We start from the raw sequence: 18595 nt of genomic DNA on the forward strand, positions 1-18595 counted from the left end.
CCCGGCCTCCTGGGATGGAGAGGCTGCAGGCCCTCGAGCCCTCCAGAGGAGGGAGCCACCCTGTGTGCTGAGAGGTAGGTACCGGCGATGTATCTGGAAAACACATCTTCTTACTGATGCAGTCAGACCTGGATCCCAACTTGGCCTTAACTTACTCAGCTACTTAACATCTGTGATCTTTCCTTCTGGTGGGGGAATAGGGAAGAGAGTGTGAATCGTAGCTGAGTTGAGGGGATGAGAGAAAGCGTACTGGAAGTAAATGTGCTCACGAAAATCCAAAGAGCAGGGAAGATGCTCGCCTAGTGAGGGAGGCAGCAGTACAATGGAGACCGCCCCGTGAGGGATCTGGGGGTGCCCCTTCTTCTCTCGAGGATGCGTGGCGCCGGGAAGAGAGGGGAACAGCTGTGACTGAAGCTAATTGCCGGGATCATGAGTAGAGCAGGAGGTGTAGTCCCTCCTTGCCGCCTGAATTGAGGGAGTTGTCAGGCTGAGGAGAGGAAAGGGGGTTTGGAAACAGCCATTTGCCAAACCAGCTCCACAGAGAGCACGTGAGTTCCTCTCCTGGGTTCTGGCATCTAGCAGCGTCGCACCCCGCCCCAGAGCTGCGCCTGCCTGAGAAGTCCACTAGAGGGGGCTCCAGGCCCATCTGCACACGTTCTGGCTTCCAGGAACCTCTCGGGCAGACGAGCCACTAGAAGCCTCGATATTGGCAGATCCCCTATGACAGCGGGTGGAGGCTCTGCCTCTCCAGAGGTACCATGGTCTCTTCAAAGGCCATTTCTTGAGCACCCACAACATGAGGTGCCAGACGCTGTACCCAAAACAAGGGATGTAAAGCTAATAAGCTCACACAGTCTAGAAGGGGGGACATCCACAGGAATATCTAATTGTAATTCACCATGAGCTGTGTATGTCTAGATGGCAGAAGTGCAGTGGCTGTGCAGGGGAGGGGGGTTGATTCTACAAGGGAAGACTTCAAAGAAGGGGTGATGTGATTAGGAATCCTTGAAGCTGACAACAGGTTATCCTGTCTAGTGCTTTCCCCAGAAGGCTGAGGTCCGGTGGCCTGACCCTGGCCTGATTGGACCTGCTGAGCACCGGTACCCCCAACCCAGGAGAGGAGCAGTGCTTCCAGGCCCTGCTGCCTCTGCTGCCTTACCCCAGGCTCCCAGTGCAGCTTCATAAGCAGCCCTGCATCCCTCCCCAGGCCCCACTTCCCTGGCCAGTAGGCCAGCACTGAAGCAGAGAGGAGAGGGGGCAGGCAGAATGTAGAGAAAGGCTGACAGTGCTTTGTCTCTACCTCTCTGCTCTTGTAAACCAGGAGTGAGCTACACAAGAAGCTCCCCTCCTAGTGTACCCTTCCAGTCTCCTGGGAACTTGGGCAATTTATTAGGGCTGGGGGACTTTGGGTAAGTGGTTAATATATGCCTATTACCAAAGGCCAGGCCAGGGATGATGCACTTTCTTGATTACTTAATTCTATAAGGAGATACATAAAGAGAGCCTCTTCTCCCTCCGCATCTCCCCCCCCCCCCATTACAGAACATCAGATGAACAAAGCCCCGTTGCCTGGCCCCAGTGACCACCCCAGGGAAGGATCTTCAGCTCCAGGGGACAGGAGAACAAAGAGAGACTCTCTTCTCAACCTAGGGGTTTGCGGCAAATTCAGGAATTCCTTTTAGGGCTCTCAGTCCCCAGTTGAGTTTCTTACTTCATACAATACAACGGGGCAGCAGGACAGTGGCTCCGGGCTCCAGTCCATCACATGCCCCAGCCTTCCGAGGCTGAGCTGGTGTGGGGAGCGTTCAGCCAAATGTGCTCCCTCTCACCCACCCCCCCACCCCAGCACTATTCAACGCGTGCCCCTGGGGCTGAAGGAACCATCCTTTTGACCAGCGTTGATGTCCTCCTAAACCACCTGTACTTTATGCCTTCAATTCCCGGCGTCACTGAGGGTTACCCAGATTCCTTCACCCCAGCCCAGCTAGGAAAGGACACACCCTTTGAGAAAGACCTGGGAACATAGCACTCGAGGTAGACTGTTTCTGCTGCCACCTCTTAGATGTCCTTGAGTAGAGGCAGAAGCGAGTATATTAGAAAGGTTTCCAAGACCCAGGAAAGTTTTCCGTAGGAACGTGCCAGACCCCAGTGGAGTTGAACATGATCCCCGAACACCAGGTGGCATTCTCAGGGCCGTGACCAGCACTTGGCCACACCGTCTGGGTCAGATTAGAGCCAGAACCTTCTCTGTCCTGTGATTGCTTGTCTTGTGGTTTCACCTGTGCTGTTTTCTCTTCCCTCTCGTTCTTTCGCCCTCTCCCTCTCTGGCTATCTTGGGCGCTGTGTTCTGAAGCTGCTCCAACCGCAGGTACCGTACCAGCAGCGGAGGTAATGGGCATGGCATGGGGCAATTCAGGTGGAGTCCAGCCCAGCCAGAGCGGAGAAGGAGGGAGAGGCTTGGGGTGAAAGCATGCTCCGGACTCACCCTTTCAGTGGTTGGGAAGCCAGACTCTCCAGGAGGATGTATGTGGAGGATGGGACCAGAGGAGATCAAACACATCCTCCTCCCTTCGCTAGAGAAGGAGGTTGGCTGAGAAGGGGCCCCACATGCATAGGCTGCAGACCTGTTCTCTGGAGCTGCAGCTTTCTCTGAAGCTGAGTGATTACTTCCCCTGAGCCACCTGGGGCCTTGCCCAGGCTTGACATCTCAGAGCACAGAGAAAGGGTCCACAGCCTTTGGGTGGCCAGCTGCGCCCTAGAAGGAGTGGGGGCAGCTGGCTCCTGTCTCCTGGTCAGGCTGCCATCCCCTGAAAGGGTGACCTGTGGGTGAGCACGCCGTGCATGCTGGCCTTGCATGCTGCATGGGGCCTGGCACCAGCTCTGCCATCCACCATGGCTTCTAGTCAGTGAGAACGAGTCTGCATGTCCCAGGATGGGGCCAGGTGCCCCAGGACCTGGAGTCTCAGTGGACACCATGCACTGATGGCCCACTCACCCCTCAGAAACCCAGCTTCTCAGAGTCTTGGGTGTTAAGAACAGTCTCCACTCTTGGGGTCTGGGAGGTGGACGCACAGTGAGGAGTTGGGCAGGCAAGTCTGGAGCAGGAGATGACCTGCTAGCCAAGGTCCTTGTCTCAAGTCCTCATGTTGTGGGTTTGAGGAACATCACCACCGAAGGCCGGTCCTCAAGCTGGAGGAACTAGGCAGGGGCCTCAGGGTGCCTTCCGCTGCCCTCCTTTGAGGCAGAACCAAGGCTATAGGGCAAGGGTTTGCCAGAGCCTTTCAGGCTCTAGGCAGCAGGGAGAGCCGAGAGCCAGGTGAGGAACTGGAGGGTTGGCTTAGGCAGAGGACGCCACCCTACCCAGCTTGGTTCCCCTCCACCTTCTCTCATTTACCGCCCCCTGCCCCGCTATTTTAGGTTGATTCTGTTTCTGTTGCGCACCCTGCTTCCTTTGTTTGCGTTTGCTCCGCCAGTCAGATCTGGGTGGTGTGCTGCCATCATCCTTCCCACCCCCAGTCCTCTCCACCTCCCCCGCCCCCAAATAACCCAGGCCTGCAGGGGCCAGTGCCTCCCCACCTCTGCTGGGATGTGAGGCAGAGAGGTGTCCTGGGCCTGGAGACTGGGAGAAAGCCATCCTTGCAGTCTGGGAGTGGCCCTAACTTTCTGATTCAAGTTTGCATAAGGGTTTCCCCTGGGACTATTATAGCAGGTGCTCAGGGCAGCCGAAGCGACTTAGTGGAGATAGAAGGGGAGATGCAGGGAGGGTACCACGTGAATCACCTAGACGCTCTTTGGTCAAGCGGCTTGCAGTCCACCTTCCCCATTCTGGTACCCAGGACCCAAAGCAAGTGGATCCGGTCACGGGGAGTATGCTTTGCTCAGTGGGCATCCGTGCCAGTCTGCTGCCCCTCTCATGTGTGGCAGGTGTGAGGGGGATGCATGTAATTCCAAACACCCCACTTCCTACTTCTCGTTTAGGAAAGATCCAAGCTCACCCTGGTGTGCAGAGGCTGCCAGGGCCTCTGTCCATCGGTCAGATGTGTTTCCTAGGCTCCAGCTTCCACGTGACATGGTGGTAGAGGCACAACGCACATCTTGGTAAATGAGCTGTGCTGGGAACATCAGCCGTTCCCAGCCTCAGATGCAGAAGAGCCTCCTGCACAGTCTGCGGGTGCGAGGTGATGGCGCTCAGGTTCTCTACGGGTGACGCGGGCCTGGAGTCCAGCCCGCTGCTCCCTTCCCTCTCATCTTCTCCAAACGTGGGCATTCTCCCCCCCAGACTGATCTGTTCCTATCTCACCCGGTAAAGATAATCCCTCTCATGCACCCCATCTGCAGTCTCTTAGGGTTGCTGCCCATCTGTCCTGGCCATCTGTGATTTGGCCAGGGTAATCCGTGCACCAGGTGGACATGTTTGGACTGAACCCTCCACCTTGGAATGTCTGGAAACTGCTGTCCTTGTCTTTGACTCGGCTCAGATCTGCCAGTGTTTGGTGGGCAGCTCCAGGGCAGGCTCTGGGCAACGAAAAATGAATAAGAGACATGTTGTCTTAATTTTCTCCATCTCCTGCGTGGTGTCGCCCAAAACTCTGGTGGAAAACCCTGGGCCATAGCTGGGGTGCCTTCCAGTGTGCATTAGGTAAGCCATTAGGTTGACACTGCCTTCAGGTAGGGGTCCTGTGCTTCCAGCTCCAGGCCCACTGTGGCTCCCCATTACTCTCGGTCTCCGGGCTGGTGGTCTCCACTGGGCAGTGACCAGGGTGGTTCTCCAGCCCATAGTTCCTGCTGTGGCTGAAGATGACACCCTAGCCCAGCAACGAGTCTGTCCAGCCTGTGGGCCACTCTGACTGTAAGCCCCGCTTCTGGTCCTTATTCCCCGTTTATCTGCTACCCCCACCCCGCCCCAGGGGTTGAAATCATCTGAATCCCCTTAGACCTGAGCGCTGGACAGTTTCCCATGGAAAACCTGCCCTCCCCTCCCACCTATAACAACTCACTCACCTGACCCTTCTGTCCCTTCCCTCAGAGCCTTGCCTTCTTACCTCTGACCTCCCAGTCTCTCTGGCCCTGTCCAACCCTGGGACAATAGACACAGCTAATGAGTAGGCCAGAGAGGATGCTGATTTACCAGCTGGGACCTCAGCCAGCCCAGAAGGTGTCTTCTCCACTGTGCCTCCAGTGCCGGGGACCCTCTGGGAGGATGCCTGGGAAGTGCCTCCTTTCCTCCCACCCCCTTCTGGTCCCGTCTCGCTAATACCTGATTGTTGCTGCTGAGCTGAAGGATAAGCATCTAGGTAGCCATCATCAAAGAAAACCCTTCCTCCTGTCACACTTGGCAGAGGGAGGGGAGGAGAGTGTGGAAGCATCCTCAGTCATTGCTCATTCTTGTCTCTGCCCAGCAGGGCCCAGGAAGAAACTCGCTCTAGCCTAGCCTCTCTCAGCATCTCTGTTTCTAGGGCTGCTCGCTGGAGCGCCCGAGGAAGCGTGTGGGCCTGGCTGTAGGCCCTGTGTGAGCATGAGTGTGTGTACCTGTTTGTATGAGGACCAGGGCCCACGTGAGAGTGTGAATAGCTTCCGGGGGCTGGGAAATGCAGCACCGCTGTGCACATAAGAAGGGAAGCCCACGTCTCTGCACTGCACAGGGTGGGATGATTTAACTTTAAAGGCATTTTCAGTTTTTTGATGATGCCTTTTAAATAGTCATAGCAAAGGGGAACCTTGTGAACATTGCAGTTGCCAGAAATTATTCGAAAATACACTATTGATAAGGAACCAGAGCAGAGCAGTCCCATCCAGATGGACGAAATAGCTTCTCAGGGTTCCTTCCGGCAGCTCAGAACAGCAGGAAAAGCCAATGTGTGTTCCGTGGCCACGGGAGCTGCCAGGCATCAGGCCTGAGAGGGAGCTCACCTTTGCCTTGAGATCTCTCAGGCCCTTATACGTGTGTGTGTGTGTGTGTGTGTGTGTGTGTGTGTGTGTGTGTGTGTGTGTGTCTTGGTGGGTGGGATAGGCGAATTCCCGCAGGCTGAGCTCTTACAGCACTGAGCTTGCATTCCAGGCCTGGGGCCACCTTGGACTGAAATACATCCTTGAATACTGACTGTGAGAGGGAGAGTTTTTCCCACCGCACGTTCCCCTCCCCCCACCCCTTCCTGATGTCTGCGAGTTGACTGGGGTTTGGGGAATATAGCGCAGTCTGCCTTCACCTTGCCCAGGAATCTCTGGAATGCATGGGGCAGAGTCAGCTACCCAGTGTGACTTCTGTGGTCAGCACCCTCAGGCCCAATAATGCCTCTGATCTTACAAATAGGGAAGCGACTGGGATCCCGGGAACAGTCCCTCCTTCTCTACGGAGGACTTGTAATATTGGAGTCCCCGGGGGGGAATGAAAGGGCTTTTGTTGGTCAGGCTCTTGTTGAGAAGACTTAGGATCTCTTGATTCTTTCTTGAGAAAGCCTTTCTGGCAATTTTCTCTCTGGTTCCCTCGCTGCCCTGGCTCCCTTCTGGAGAGCGGGGATAGTATTTCCTGATCTTCTGCAGATTTGAGATAAGGTAGGAGGTCAGTCACTCTTCCTTGAAAGTTAGAGTTACCTACTTCTGTCTTAACATCACTGCCTTCTGCCCCGTCAGCAGTGACACTAGAAAGTAAACTGTGGTCAGATCACAGGAGATAGTGGGCAAGGAGGAGAGGCAGCTCTGTCTCTCTCTGATTTGCCCATCATTCTTCTCATACCCTAAGCTTTAGCAATACTGGAACTAAAGAGTAATAGGCCAGCCCTTTGTTAGTGTCCACAACCCTTCTGTAGAAGGAAAGACGGTCTATGGAAATGTTGTCATGATAGACTTAGCCCCTTAGGGCTGACCGACGGCAAAGGGTAGCTTTGGATGGGAGATGAGGAAGTAAGAGGTAGTGCAGATTTGAACTTCTCTGAAGATTTATGCTCTTCTGCATTTATGCTCTTTGGGGGATTTCTACATCTACTGTGGGCTGGGAAGATGGTGCTACTGAGCGCAGGCCACACTGTGAGTCCATCAGTGTCCTTTTCCCACAATCTAATCAAAGGGAAAGGGCTTCCGGTGCCCAGACCCCAGATGCCCTAGAGAGAAAGGCAGTTACTACAAGTCAGGGTGGATTGGGGTAATCTGGGACCGTCGCTGGACAGAGAAGAAGGGAGGAGAGGCCAGAGAATGAACAAGAGCTGAGAGCCTGGGGAGGGGCTGGCAGTGGAGGTAGGAAAGACGAACCAAGGTGCAAGTCTTGCCCACAGAGTGGGGATCGTTCTCTCTCTCTGTCACTGGGTTTGGGTGGTGGTAGAACTCAAGCAGGCAGGAGAGGGGGTGATTTTGGCGTGAATGGGTGGGAATGGCAGGCTTCCCGGTGCTCCTGCAGGACAGGGCCCCGCAACCTGCCCACCTCCGAGGCCGGGGCTCCAGGCCTGGACCCAAGTGGTGCTGCTTGGCCTGTGCTGGGTGGTGCTTGACCTGGGACTCCATGTCATCCCTGGGGTCTGAGTGATTTGGTGTGTGTCCCGTCTTCATCACCGCCCTTGGCTGTGTGCATGCTGGTGCTTTGAGCCACACAGACCATGAGAAGAAAATGAAACACACAGGCTTCATTCTCTTTCCTTGCCATGGTCCTGTTCTCTTTCATGGCGACCCGTCTGACCCAGTCCATCCTGCTCGGGGAGGCTTCTGGTCCCTAAGCTCCATCTCTTCTGCGGGCTGCCTGCCTTGCACGTGGGGCCGTGTGTCCAGGCTGGGGACGGCCACACCGACCAGACTTGGCTGTTTTACATTTCCCCCTTAGCTCCTCCCACGTCGCCCCCGACCACGGTGGGTGTGACGGGCACGGTGGGCAGTACTGATGCCACTGCTGCCACCACCGAAGCCACAACAGTCCCCACCATCCCAACTGTCGCACCCTCCACCGTCGCCACCACCACCGTCGCCACAACTACTACAACCACTGCCGCCGCCACCGCCACGGAGGGTCCTCCCACCACCACCAGGACTGAGATTCAAGAATCCGGTACTGCCCGTCATCCGTGCTCCTGTCCCTCCAACCACAGGCTTCCTCAGATGGGGGGGGGGGGGTCTGAGATGGTGCTGGTCAACACCTCCCTTTGTTTCTGCTTTGAAAGCACAAGAGACTAGATTCTCTGTCTGGTGGCCTAGAGGTACAGAGCACCCGCCCCTATGGTGGCCTCCACTGCTCAGAGCCCCTGTCCTAACCTCGGATCCCTGTTCTTTAACAGAGGGCCCCCAGGCCCCAGACTGTAGGGCTGCCTCCAACCACATGCTGAGGGATCAGCTTAGGGCTGAGCACTCCAGAAGGCAGAGAGTGGGGAAGGAAAGGGCCTGACACTGGCCAACCAGCCTGAGAAGGCTTCCTGTCTCCGCCATGATGCCCCAGCCTTGCAGCAGAGGGCTGAGGAGTGGGGAGTGGCCAGCCATGCCAGGTTCTGTCCCCAGAGCCGTGCGCCTCCCTTGCACCTCTCCCCGAAAGGCGCACTTATAGACTTTTCTAGTCAGAGCTTGCAGGAAATGACATTACCAAGGAGTCCTGTAATGCCAGAGAGTGCTCTGTGGCTCTCCCCACTCATATTCCCCACACCCCCAGATATACACATGGAGGGGAAATCGCAGCCTTTCTAGGGGCCCGTGGTAAGAGTCTATCCCGGGGCTGGCCTGCTGAGCCCAGAGAGTGTGCTGTTCCTGCATCATGCAGCCAGGCCAGGAAGCTCTGTTCTTCCAGCATGAGGAGACCCCCTCGGGAATCCAGCAGTACTTCTAAGAACTGACATCAAACACTCTTATTACCGCGGAGGGGAGGGCCTCTAGCTTGTGGAGCCACAGGCCAGCTGTAAAGCACGATGCAGCCGGCAGGGCTGGCAGGAAGCACCCGGAACCCTCTTCCAGCAGCTGTAGAACTGTAGGCCCCCTCTGTTTCCTGGGCAAGCCCCTTCGCCTTCCGAGGCCTCGCTGTCACCCATCCCACCCCTCTTCTCTCAGCACTTGAATGAGGATAGAAGCTTAATGCATGTGTGAGTATCTTCTTCAATCCAATTACATGGAGTTGTGTGAGCCGTAAGGGGAGACACGTGATACGTAGCTGACATTATGCTCCTCAGACCTTGAAAACACTGATTTGCCTTAAAGCTGCAATAACGAGAATTTAAACAGCGTGCTCTGTAGGGAAGAGTTGGCTGAGAGAAACCTGCTAGGCTGTGAGAAGCTGCCATTGGCAGTTTGGTGACGGGTGTTCTTTGGGTCCACAGTGAGGCTTCTTTTGCATTCAGGTGGGCCTCCGTGCCCCACTTTAATGCTCCGAGTTCACAGAAGAGATGTACCAAGGATGAAGACAGGGAGTGGGTCTTGCCCGTTCTGGAAGGATTGGCCTCGCTGTCACAGAGGAGTAGCCTATGGACTCTCACATCCCAACTGCTAACTGAGCCTGAGATGCTGCGGGGGCCCGGCCACACTCTGACCTTATCCTTAGAGCTCGGGGGCTCCCCTCAACATTCTCATCTCCCTCAACGCAGCAGAGTGGCTCTGTTGTCCAGGATTTTCAAAATGAAAGTTCATCTTTATCGTGTCTTACAACTTAGGACAAAATGTTTCCTAAGTTGACTCTTTTGGGTGGTGAAATGGGACTTTTTCTTTGTCCTTAACTTGTCTTTTTCAGATTTCAAGGGATACGCCTTAAGTCTCACATCCCAGGAGCTGACAGGACAATCCCTGTTTCCCCTCACTTCTTCCTCTTGTTTTTATAGTAATTGATAGCTTTCCTTCTCGGAGCCTTTCTTTGAGCTTTTCTGTTCTTTAGTGATCGTCATCTTGGTCTCTCTAGATGCCAGTGCCTTCTTCCAGCTCCCACCTCTAAATCATTTTGGTTTCCCATTGCTTGACCGTGTCTAATAATGCCCCAATCTCCATTACCTTTAAGACGGTCAGATTTAGGCCAGGGTTGTATTGGTGGTCAGACTGTCTAAACCCAAATTCTTTGGCTATTTCCAGGGCCCAGGGCTGAGGAGGAAAAATCTCAAGTTCCCAAATCATAACTGATCATAATTCATTCCCACTAGAAAGAGCCATGAGATTCTAAGGAGCTGGGATTTGGGCTGAGTTAAAGCAGCCAATACAGCGGAAACCTTTGGCAGATCAGTAAAGAAGGCTGCCTTCTGCCCTCCCCACGGAGAATGCCTCGTGCCATCAATGGAATCTCTTTCTAAAATGAATCATATTCACCTGGGGCGACTGACAACTGACAAGGTTGTAGTAGAGAAGGTGCTTCTTTGAAGTGGAGACCAGGAGATCTTTTATCACTTCCCCAGCCCTGCAGACTCAGTCACATGTCAAATAGATAATGAATAAATGCATCACCAAGGTACTCTATTCATTTATTTTTGACAGGTGAGTCGGTGACAGTGCCCCCTTGCATGCTAATAAACTATAGAGGAGCCACACTTGTAAAGTCTTTGAAATATAAGGCTTCATGCTAGTATTCCACTATTAAATCTTTGCTGGGAAATGGGGTAATCAGACCGCTGGGATGCTTGAAAAATGATTACGTTTGAAGATTAGTGCCATTCTCCTGTCCACAGGCTGTAGTTTCAGACAGGGTGATGGCTTTGATAAAGTAGCTCCCAGCTCATAGGAACTAGGTAATTAATGTCTTCTGTGTTACGTAGAGATCAGGCCTCAAAGATACAGTGCTGAGAAGGCAACAGAGCAGGAGTCTTCTGGTGTCTGGACCACTGAACGTTGGGTGTCAAGAAGGAGTTATCTTCTCTGCTCCCCTCTAGCCCATGAAAGGGAGAGGAAGGATTCGTACTGTCTCTGCTTGGGGCCCTGGGGTTTTAGGCCCCAAGTCCCCTTAGAGAATCTGAGGCCATTTTTCAATAATTCAGCATCTTGTTGACCAAGAATGACCCCAGGGGCTCCTCAGACCAGAGTCACCCTTGTAGGTTGCCATTCTCCACCTCCAGTTTCAGGATCCCATTAAGGCTTTCCCCTGTTTGGTCCTGTCCTTTCTGCAAATCTGAACATGACTCTCGAGTGGCTTTTCAAGATACCCTCTCTCCTTCCTGTAGAATGTCTATAGTTGAGGGGAAAGAGGCTGGCACACCTCTCCCGCCCCGTCTGCATCCTAGTTAATGGGGCTTTTCACTGGCCCCTTTGGCTGCACTGTTCACATCCACGACAAGGGACCTAAAAAGGGAATAAACCCAGGTTAGAGCCTCCAATGGCCTGGATCAAACCCACTCTCATTCCTACTCCCACCTATGTGGACACAGAGTTTCCGGCTCTCCCTCACATACGGGTCCTCCTGACTGTACTTGCTCATACCTAGCCTGGCTACCAAGGCTGCAGCTTGGAGCTCTGTCGGGCCCTGTGCACAGCCACTTCCTACTCTCCCCTTTCCTAGCTGCCCGCGTGTGTGTGTGTGTGTGTGTGTGTGTGTGTGTGTGTGTGTCCACAGTGCTGCCTCCCTCCTCACCACTAACTCCTCTTCTAACCCCCCTACCAGCCCCCGATGAGCAATCCATCTGGAACGTCACAGTGCTCCCCAACAGTAAATGGGCCAACATCACCTGGAAGCACAATTTCGGGCCCGGAACTGACTTTGTGGTTGAGTACATCGACAGTAAGCATTCTGTACGGGTGGCGGAGACGCCATTAAAAAGATCCCATGCGCTCCCCCAGGCTCAGGGAGGCCTTCCAGCCGTTTCGTTGTGGCTTAATGAAGTCGACATGTGCTCAGGTGGCAGCGAGGTAGGAAGAGCAGACTCGAGGAGGAGGAAGGGGTTTCTGCGGCCGTTAGTGAAGGTCCAGGGGTGCCTTGCGGTGGGGGCGGCCTGGGTGAGGGGCCCTTCGTCCATTTCCTGCCCAGGATGACGGTTCTGGTGGCCCCCAGATGAGCCAGATCTCACCTTTGCTTGGATCTCCTTAATTCAGGATCCAGATTCTCAGCTGTCTCCCCTAGACAGGCTGGGCCAGTCCAGACTTGGGGGTCAACCGTGCTTTACTCACAGAGGGACACTAGCTGCTCACAGGTCAGAGACGCTGTCCAGGGTCACGCGACTCAGCTGGTGGCTTGAGCTGAGCTGTTCATTCTTCACTGGACCTGGGGAGCAAGCGTCGAGATTTGTGAGGCTGTAAAGTGTGGTCAGGCTATCTGCCTTCTCTGAGTGAAGGCCCCTGTTCCTGAGGGCTCAGACCCACCATGCTGGCCTATTTGGCTTGTGCTGGAAATCCACCCAAAGCTCTCTGAGGGAGAACAAAGCCAACTCTTAGTTCTCTGCGGTTGGAGAGATATTCACATCCACAGAATACAGAATTCCTAGTTTGGTCCGCACTTCTTCAGACACCCAGGCACTCGCTTCTCCTGATGTGTGAATTCACCACGCAGCGAGAAATGAGAGGGGAAACCAGGAGTGAGAGCTGAGAAGCAGAGGCCGTCTCACCTCCGGTTACCGTGAGGGATGCTGACTGGCTCTCTGACCCTCTCCAGGGTAACGGAGCGCTGGCTGACACCCTGAGAGCTTAAGGAAGCAGGTCATGATGTGCTAAGTGCTTAAGACTGGGGTGAGGACAGAAAACTTTAGGAGAGGGAACAGTGTCCTAGGCTGCAGGGCCATCGTGTAGGAGAGTCAGCATGTGAGAAAGCTGGTGGAGCTGCCCGGTGACCTCCAGGTCTGCAAGACAGCCTGGCCCCTTCCCCCACCCTCCATGCTTCTACCTTTGACAGGTGCCCAGGAGCCTAAGCACTGCCTCTCCAGCTCATCATGCCCAGCCTTAGGCTGACTGAGGTTTCTGTTCCCCAGGCAACCATACGAAAAAAACTGTCCCTGTTAAGGCCCAGGCCCAGCCCATACAGCTGACAGACCTCTATCCCGGTATGACATACACGTTGCGAGTTTATTCCCGGGACAACGAGGGCATCAGCAGTACCGTCATCACCTTTATGACCAGTACAGGTGAGAGGGGATCTGGCCTGACCCGGCCGCCCCTACAAGCATGGGGCATGTTGTTCTCATCGTCGGCTTCCTGCTTGCCTCTTCTCGGAAAGAAGACTCGTCCTCCCATTTCCTCACCTTGCATGGCGTGGCTCGGCTCTCCTTATGTCAGCCTGCAGCTCCCCGGAAGACAAAACGAGCCAAAAGTGCATGCCAGTAGATAGGAAACCATGCTTCTGACCCTGTGGGGATGAGTGGGATGTCGGAGGAGCGGAGGCGTTGTAGAATGAGGGCAGGGGAGACCACCTGGCCTCCACTGTGCTTGAGCCACCCCAGGGCTTGGTGTATATGCAGACATGGTCCCCGTGTGTGGGTCTGGGGGCAGTGTGTCCCGGAGGCACAGGGGCTTGCTTCTCGCACGTGGGGTTAGGGGATAGGCCATCCAAGGGTCTTGACCCCAAAATCCTCCCAGGAACCAAACCAAGGATCAGCATGTATGTCACTGCCTTGCCACTGTCACCTGTTGTTTAAAAATCCGAAAGTGTGTTACACAAGTTGTTTTGGTTTAATTTTGCCCCAAGTTTGTCGCGGCTTAAATGTAGTTGACCTTTGGTCGTACTGGGGAGGGGAAGAAGCTTTCTAATCCTGAAAGAGCTCTGGATCTATCAGGGCTGTGGATAGAGAAGCTTCTTCACTTGTACCAACTGGGGCTCAGTAAAAGGTACAAGGTTCAGAAATCTCTCTGTTGATCAGGGTGGCTGGCAGTCTGGAGACCGTGAGGACACTTGCTTCTCTGTCTGTGTGTCTCTTTAAAATCATCCAGGCAAGCTAGCCAAGTGGCCAGTTTGCTGAGCCCTGGGGTAAGGATGAGTGTGGGGAAAGAGACTGAGAGAGGAAAGCACCAGTCCCTGCCTCAAGGCACATCCTAATCGCGTGCAGGTTACTAGACACAGGATTAAGGAGAAAACACACAACTGTTTATATGAACTTCTGAATGTGCACTTAAGTACGGATTACTCTCCCTGCGCCCGGCTTGACGAGGCTGATCTTGGTAGCTTGCATCTTGAGAGTCACTGCCCATGTGTATAAGGGCCTCACTCCACCCCTGCTAGCCTGGTGCCTCCTGGTCTGGGTGTCCCGGCCTCCTCCCTGTGTCTCTTGCCTGTCCTGTGCATGCCCATGCCATCAAGTCTCGGGGAGTCTGAGAGTCCTGCTGCCTGCTTGAGGCTAACCCGGCCAACTCAGGCAGGATGTCCGTGAGCAGCCAGGTCATCCTGGGAGCCAGGCCAGGGGACTGGACAGTTGACCAAGCAGAGCAGGTGGCTGGATTCTGTCTGACCCCGTCGAGGTCCCAAGCTGTTGCTCACCAGTGCGTGCATTTGATTTTGCTCATTACAAACTTGAGTCCAGCACAGGGGCAGAAAGCGAAGATGAGATTTGAGGATAGCGCTCCATCCTAGGGATTGCAGCGAAAGCCATCTCAGCCTGCTTTCAGACTTTGACTTCTCCCAGAGCTGAGCCCTGGGACTGTGGGTGAGGGTTGGGGAGAAAGAGCCAGAGCAAAAAGGACCAGCCCCTGCCCTGGGGTATGTCCCAATCTGCTTTGAGATATGAAACGTGCAATACAGAAAAATAATAATAATGATTGGTAATACACTTCTGAATATTGACTCAGGTGTTCATCTCTCTTTTCCTGTGGTTGCTATGGAGAAACTGATCCCATAACTTGCTTTCAGAGTGACTGAGGCCTTAAGCACTTGCATGTTTCCCCAGTTCCTCCCAGTGCAAGCTGGAGAGGGCAGGTATGACCCTCGCCCTGAGCACATACAGCTCACTTACCTCACTGGCTGGCTGGAAATGACTATGTGCAAACCACATAGAGAAGGAAAATATTTCCACTTTCTGAAGTTCATGTGTGTCTGTGAGTGTGTGTTCAGATCCTTTGAAAACACACAAAGGAGTGGCTGGACTCCAGAGTCAAGTTCACACAATGTCCCAGGTCCCTGTGTCTCATCAAAGTAAGTGATCATCTCTGGGCCCAACCACTAGTCATTTAGGCAACCACAGGCCATCACTGTAGTCTATAGGCTCAAACATGCTACAGTGGTTCAGGAAGGAAATGGAAGAAAACCACAAGGAATGCTAACAAGCTCCCTGACTCTCACCGGAAAGATCTCACATGGGAAGTTAATCACCAATTCTTGAAGCTTTTGAAGCCAAAGAGACCCGAGGGACCACAAACACATAACCCTGGACTCCAGGAGGCCTGCCAGCTCTTACCTCCTGGGGCAGGTGGGATGGGGGGCTGACGGGGGCCAGCGAGACAGACAGCAAACTGCCTTAGACCTCAGGGACTCCGGGAGGAGGGACATTAGGGGACCTACTTGTATTTGGCCTCTTTCTGCTGTGTTTGGGAGAAACCCAGGATGGAGCGAGGTGAAGATGGAAAGGTGTAAAATGATGCTTAAGTGAGAGCAGCCAAGCTAAACTGCATGTGAAGAAGCCCAGGGGCTTCCCTGGTGGCGCAGTGGTTGAGAGTCCGCCTGCCGATGCAGGGGACACGGGTTTGTGCCCCAGTCTGGGAAGATCCCACATGCCACGTAGCGGCTGGGCCCGTGAGCCATGGCCGCTGAGCCTGCACGTCCGGAGCCTGTGCTCCGCAGCGGGAGAGGCCACAACAGTGAGAGGCCCGTGTACTGCAAAAACAAACAAACAAACAAAAAAGCCCATCCCTGTCATACTTGTTCATCTGCCGTATTTCTGAAATATCATTTTTTTGCTGACTTTGAGTGACTGGCCTCTCTCCAATGGCCAAACCAATTTCCTCCTGATTAGAGTTCGGAGTTATGGGAACTGTCTGCCTTGCAGGTGAATTGCCCGTTTCTGAGCAGGATTGTAGGGTGCGGTGTGGAAGGCACACAAAATATGGCCTCTAGGCCAGAGTAAGAGTTATTAGGACCTATGTGTCCCCAGTGGACGGGTGCTGATCTGGCTTCCGTTAGCTACAGCAAAGGTGGTGAGTGTAAATATACCCTGGTCTTGGGATGTTGCTATTACTGTGTCCGTTAGGAATCTGGAAACATGTTGAACGGATCGATTAAGAGTGGTGTTAGCAGACAAATGTAACTGCCTTGCAAAAACGCCTTATTCCTCTCAGAGTCTGTGTGTGGGGTCACATTGTGAGTGAGATCACGTCCTAAATTTCTTTTGGTTCTTGAGAAACAGAGTCATTTTGATGGGGTCTGGTTGAGCCCACCTCACCCCAGATCCCACTGGGTTTTTGGTTTCTTTGTTTGTTTTTGTGCCTCATTGACACTGATTAGTTCTAGGTGTACAACATAATGATTTGACCTATGTATATACTGTAGAATGATTATCACTATAGGTTTAGTTAACGTCTATCACCAAGCACAGTTACAAAATCTACTTGGTTTTGAACAGCCTTCTGTGTCCAAACTTCACAGCAATTTCTTTGATCTTTTCAGTGAGGATTGAAGGTAACATTTGAACTTTACGTGGTGCTGTCAGGCATGGAAAGCTACATTTAATTTCTAAATTGCCCATATGGCCACTTTCCCTGGAATTGTGACTTTCTCTCCCAAGAGAAAGGAGTCTCGTGGGAGATGGCTATCAGCAAGATGGTGGAGCAAACAGGTCACTGCAGACATTCAGACCAACTTCTCCGCAAAAGGTGGTGACCACCATCCAAACACAAGTTGAAGTGGCTCCTTCATCCCAGTGCCCAGGTGGCACGTGGTCAAGCCAATATCCATGTGACCCTCCAGCTGGTATCAGGAAAAAATGAGAGAGATACCCCAGGTTAACCATAGCATATTAGGATTTAATTGGTCATTAATCAGTAAGTAGTCAATGACTGCTTGTTAGGAGATCAACATCGTGCTAAGTACGGGGGGGCCCAAGGAATCCCCTTTTCTCAAGCCTTAATAGTATCACCGGACATCAGAACACAGGAAACAGAGCAATTAAATGTTGCATTGTGCAGAGTAAATAGGGGTGAAGTGGGGGTTCAGAGATCGGTGTGAGCTGGAGGAATGGGAGATTCAGGAAGGAGAGGGTACAATGTGGAAAGGTGGAGGGCAAGAAGGGTGGCAATCCAGGCTCTCTGGGGCAGGATGGGAAGGATGCAGGGAGGGGAAGACCAGAGCACCTGGCATGATGGAAGTGTTCGGGAACATGATAACATGATGTGTCATTGTATCCTTGGGATCTGATGGACACTGGGGTGAGGGGACTCCTTTAGAATGGTGCAGTGACGTGAATATGAGAGACATTTTGGAAGGAGTAAAATGATAGCCCTTAGAGATGAGTCGTGAAGCCACTGGCAGAAGCATGGGGGCAGGAAGGGGGCAGAGGGACCGTCCAAGGAGGTGTCAGGAGCAAGCCCTGGGCTTACAGTGTGGGACAGGCTGGAAGGACAATGAGAGATGAAAAAAGGATCACCAGTTGGAAGGGCAGGACTGGAGGGCAGGTGAGAGTAAGAGTCAAGGGTGTCGAGGTAAGTCTGGGAAAGATGCCCTCAGTGATGGTGGATGAGCGCTGAGTACAGAGGGGCTCGAGGTTAGCGTCTTGGGGACAGAGAAAGGAGTTGGCAGGAACTGGAGATGATGGAAGATCAAAGAGTTTACCTATAAGAGGACAGTGCATGCACTAGAGCCAAAAAGTCTGCCAGGTTCCTCAAGGGTTTTTTGTTTTAAGATACAAGGAGCTTCAACGTGCTTAACAGCAGAAGGGAGGAGATAGCACAGAGGAAGAAATTGAAAATGCTAGAGTTTTCAGAGATCCTTACAGGATTGAGCCACCAAGGAGGTGAGGCATTGGGTCCCTTCAGATGGGAGAGAGGAGAGCCCTACTGGACACAGAAGGAAGGGACAGTCATGGAGGCTGTGAGGTTTCAGTGGTCTCCAGAGTGGAACAGGTGAGCTCGGCACCGAGACACTGACTCAGAGAGGGGGTCACGTGGGGGCAGCGAGAGGGGGAGGGGGAGCAGTTGGGAGGGGCAGTGAGAAAGGAGTGGAAGGGTGGCCAGGCTGCAGAGAAGGTCCAGTTGAAGTATGACTTAGTGAATCTGTGAGGGGCCTGGGTCTTCATCTTCCTCCAGCAAAGCTCAAGGCAAGCACAAAAAGATGCGATAACTGCCAAGGGGACCCACAGCGGGCGACTGAGTCGCATGCTGGAGTGGGTGATGCAGAAGGGAGGGCAAGCGTGGAGTTTGAGGGAAGCAGAGACCCCATCAGGCCAAGAGGATGAGTGGACTGAGCGAAGGGAAGGAAGTCAGGAAGCAGATCAAGTGCCTCTATGTTCCAGGCTGTGTCCCAGCACTGGGGGGATGACAGTAACCCTGACGGTCCCTCCTTCAGGGAGCTTACTTCTGGGTGGAGAGATGAGAGCAGAGTAGTGAAGAGCACAGACTCGAGCTGTGACGGCCAAGGGTCACAGCTCAGCTCTACCACTTACCAGCTCTGGGCCCCTAAGCAAATCACTAACCTCAGTGCCTCAGTTTCCCCACCTGTGAAATAGGCGTAATAGTAAAAATCCACCTGATGGGGTTGTTGTGAGGATTAAATTAGATAATCATGGGAATGCACGTGGAGTCGTGCCAGCCCATAGGAAGTGCT

The 18595-nt window shown here is 53.4% G+C and overlaps 1 protein-coding gene across 1 annotated transcript in view; it reads left to right on the forward strand.

The window, feature by feature from the left end:
- NFASC (neurofascin) overlaps nt 1–18595 on the forward strand; it is a 76885-nt gene that overhangs the window by 44797 nt on the left and 13493 nt on the right. Inside the window, exons 24-27 of the mRNA XM_089908345.1 lie at nt 2354–2368; nt 7808–8029; nt 11531–11647; nt 12828–12980. Of these exons, the coding sequence (XP_089764471.1) occupies nt 2354–2368; nt 7808–8029; nt 11531–11647; nt 12828–12980 (507 nt within the window). The remainder of the gene's footprint in view (nt 1–2353; nt 2369–7807; nt 8030–11530; nt 11648–12827; nt 12981–18595) is intronic.

This window comes from Delphinapterus leucas, chromosome 1 (genome assembly GCF_059928025.1).
Source record: "Delphinapterus leucas isolate spDelLeu-1000000601 "Yukka" chromosome 1, BTC_Dleu_Yukka2, whole genome shotgun sequence".
NCBI classification, from domain to species: Eukaryota; Metazoa; Chordata; class Mammalia; order Artiodactyla; family Monodontidae; genus Delphinapterus; species Delphinapterus leucas.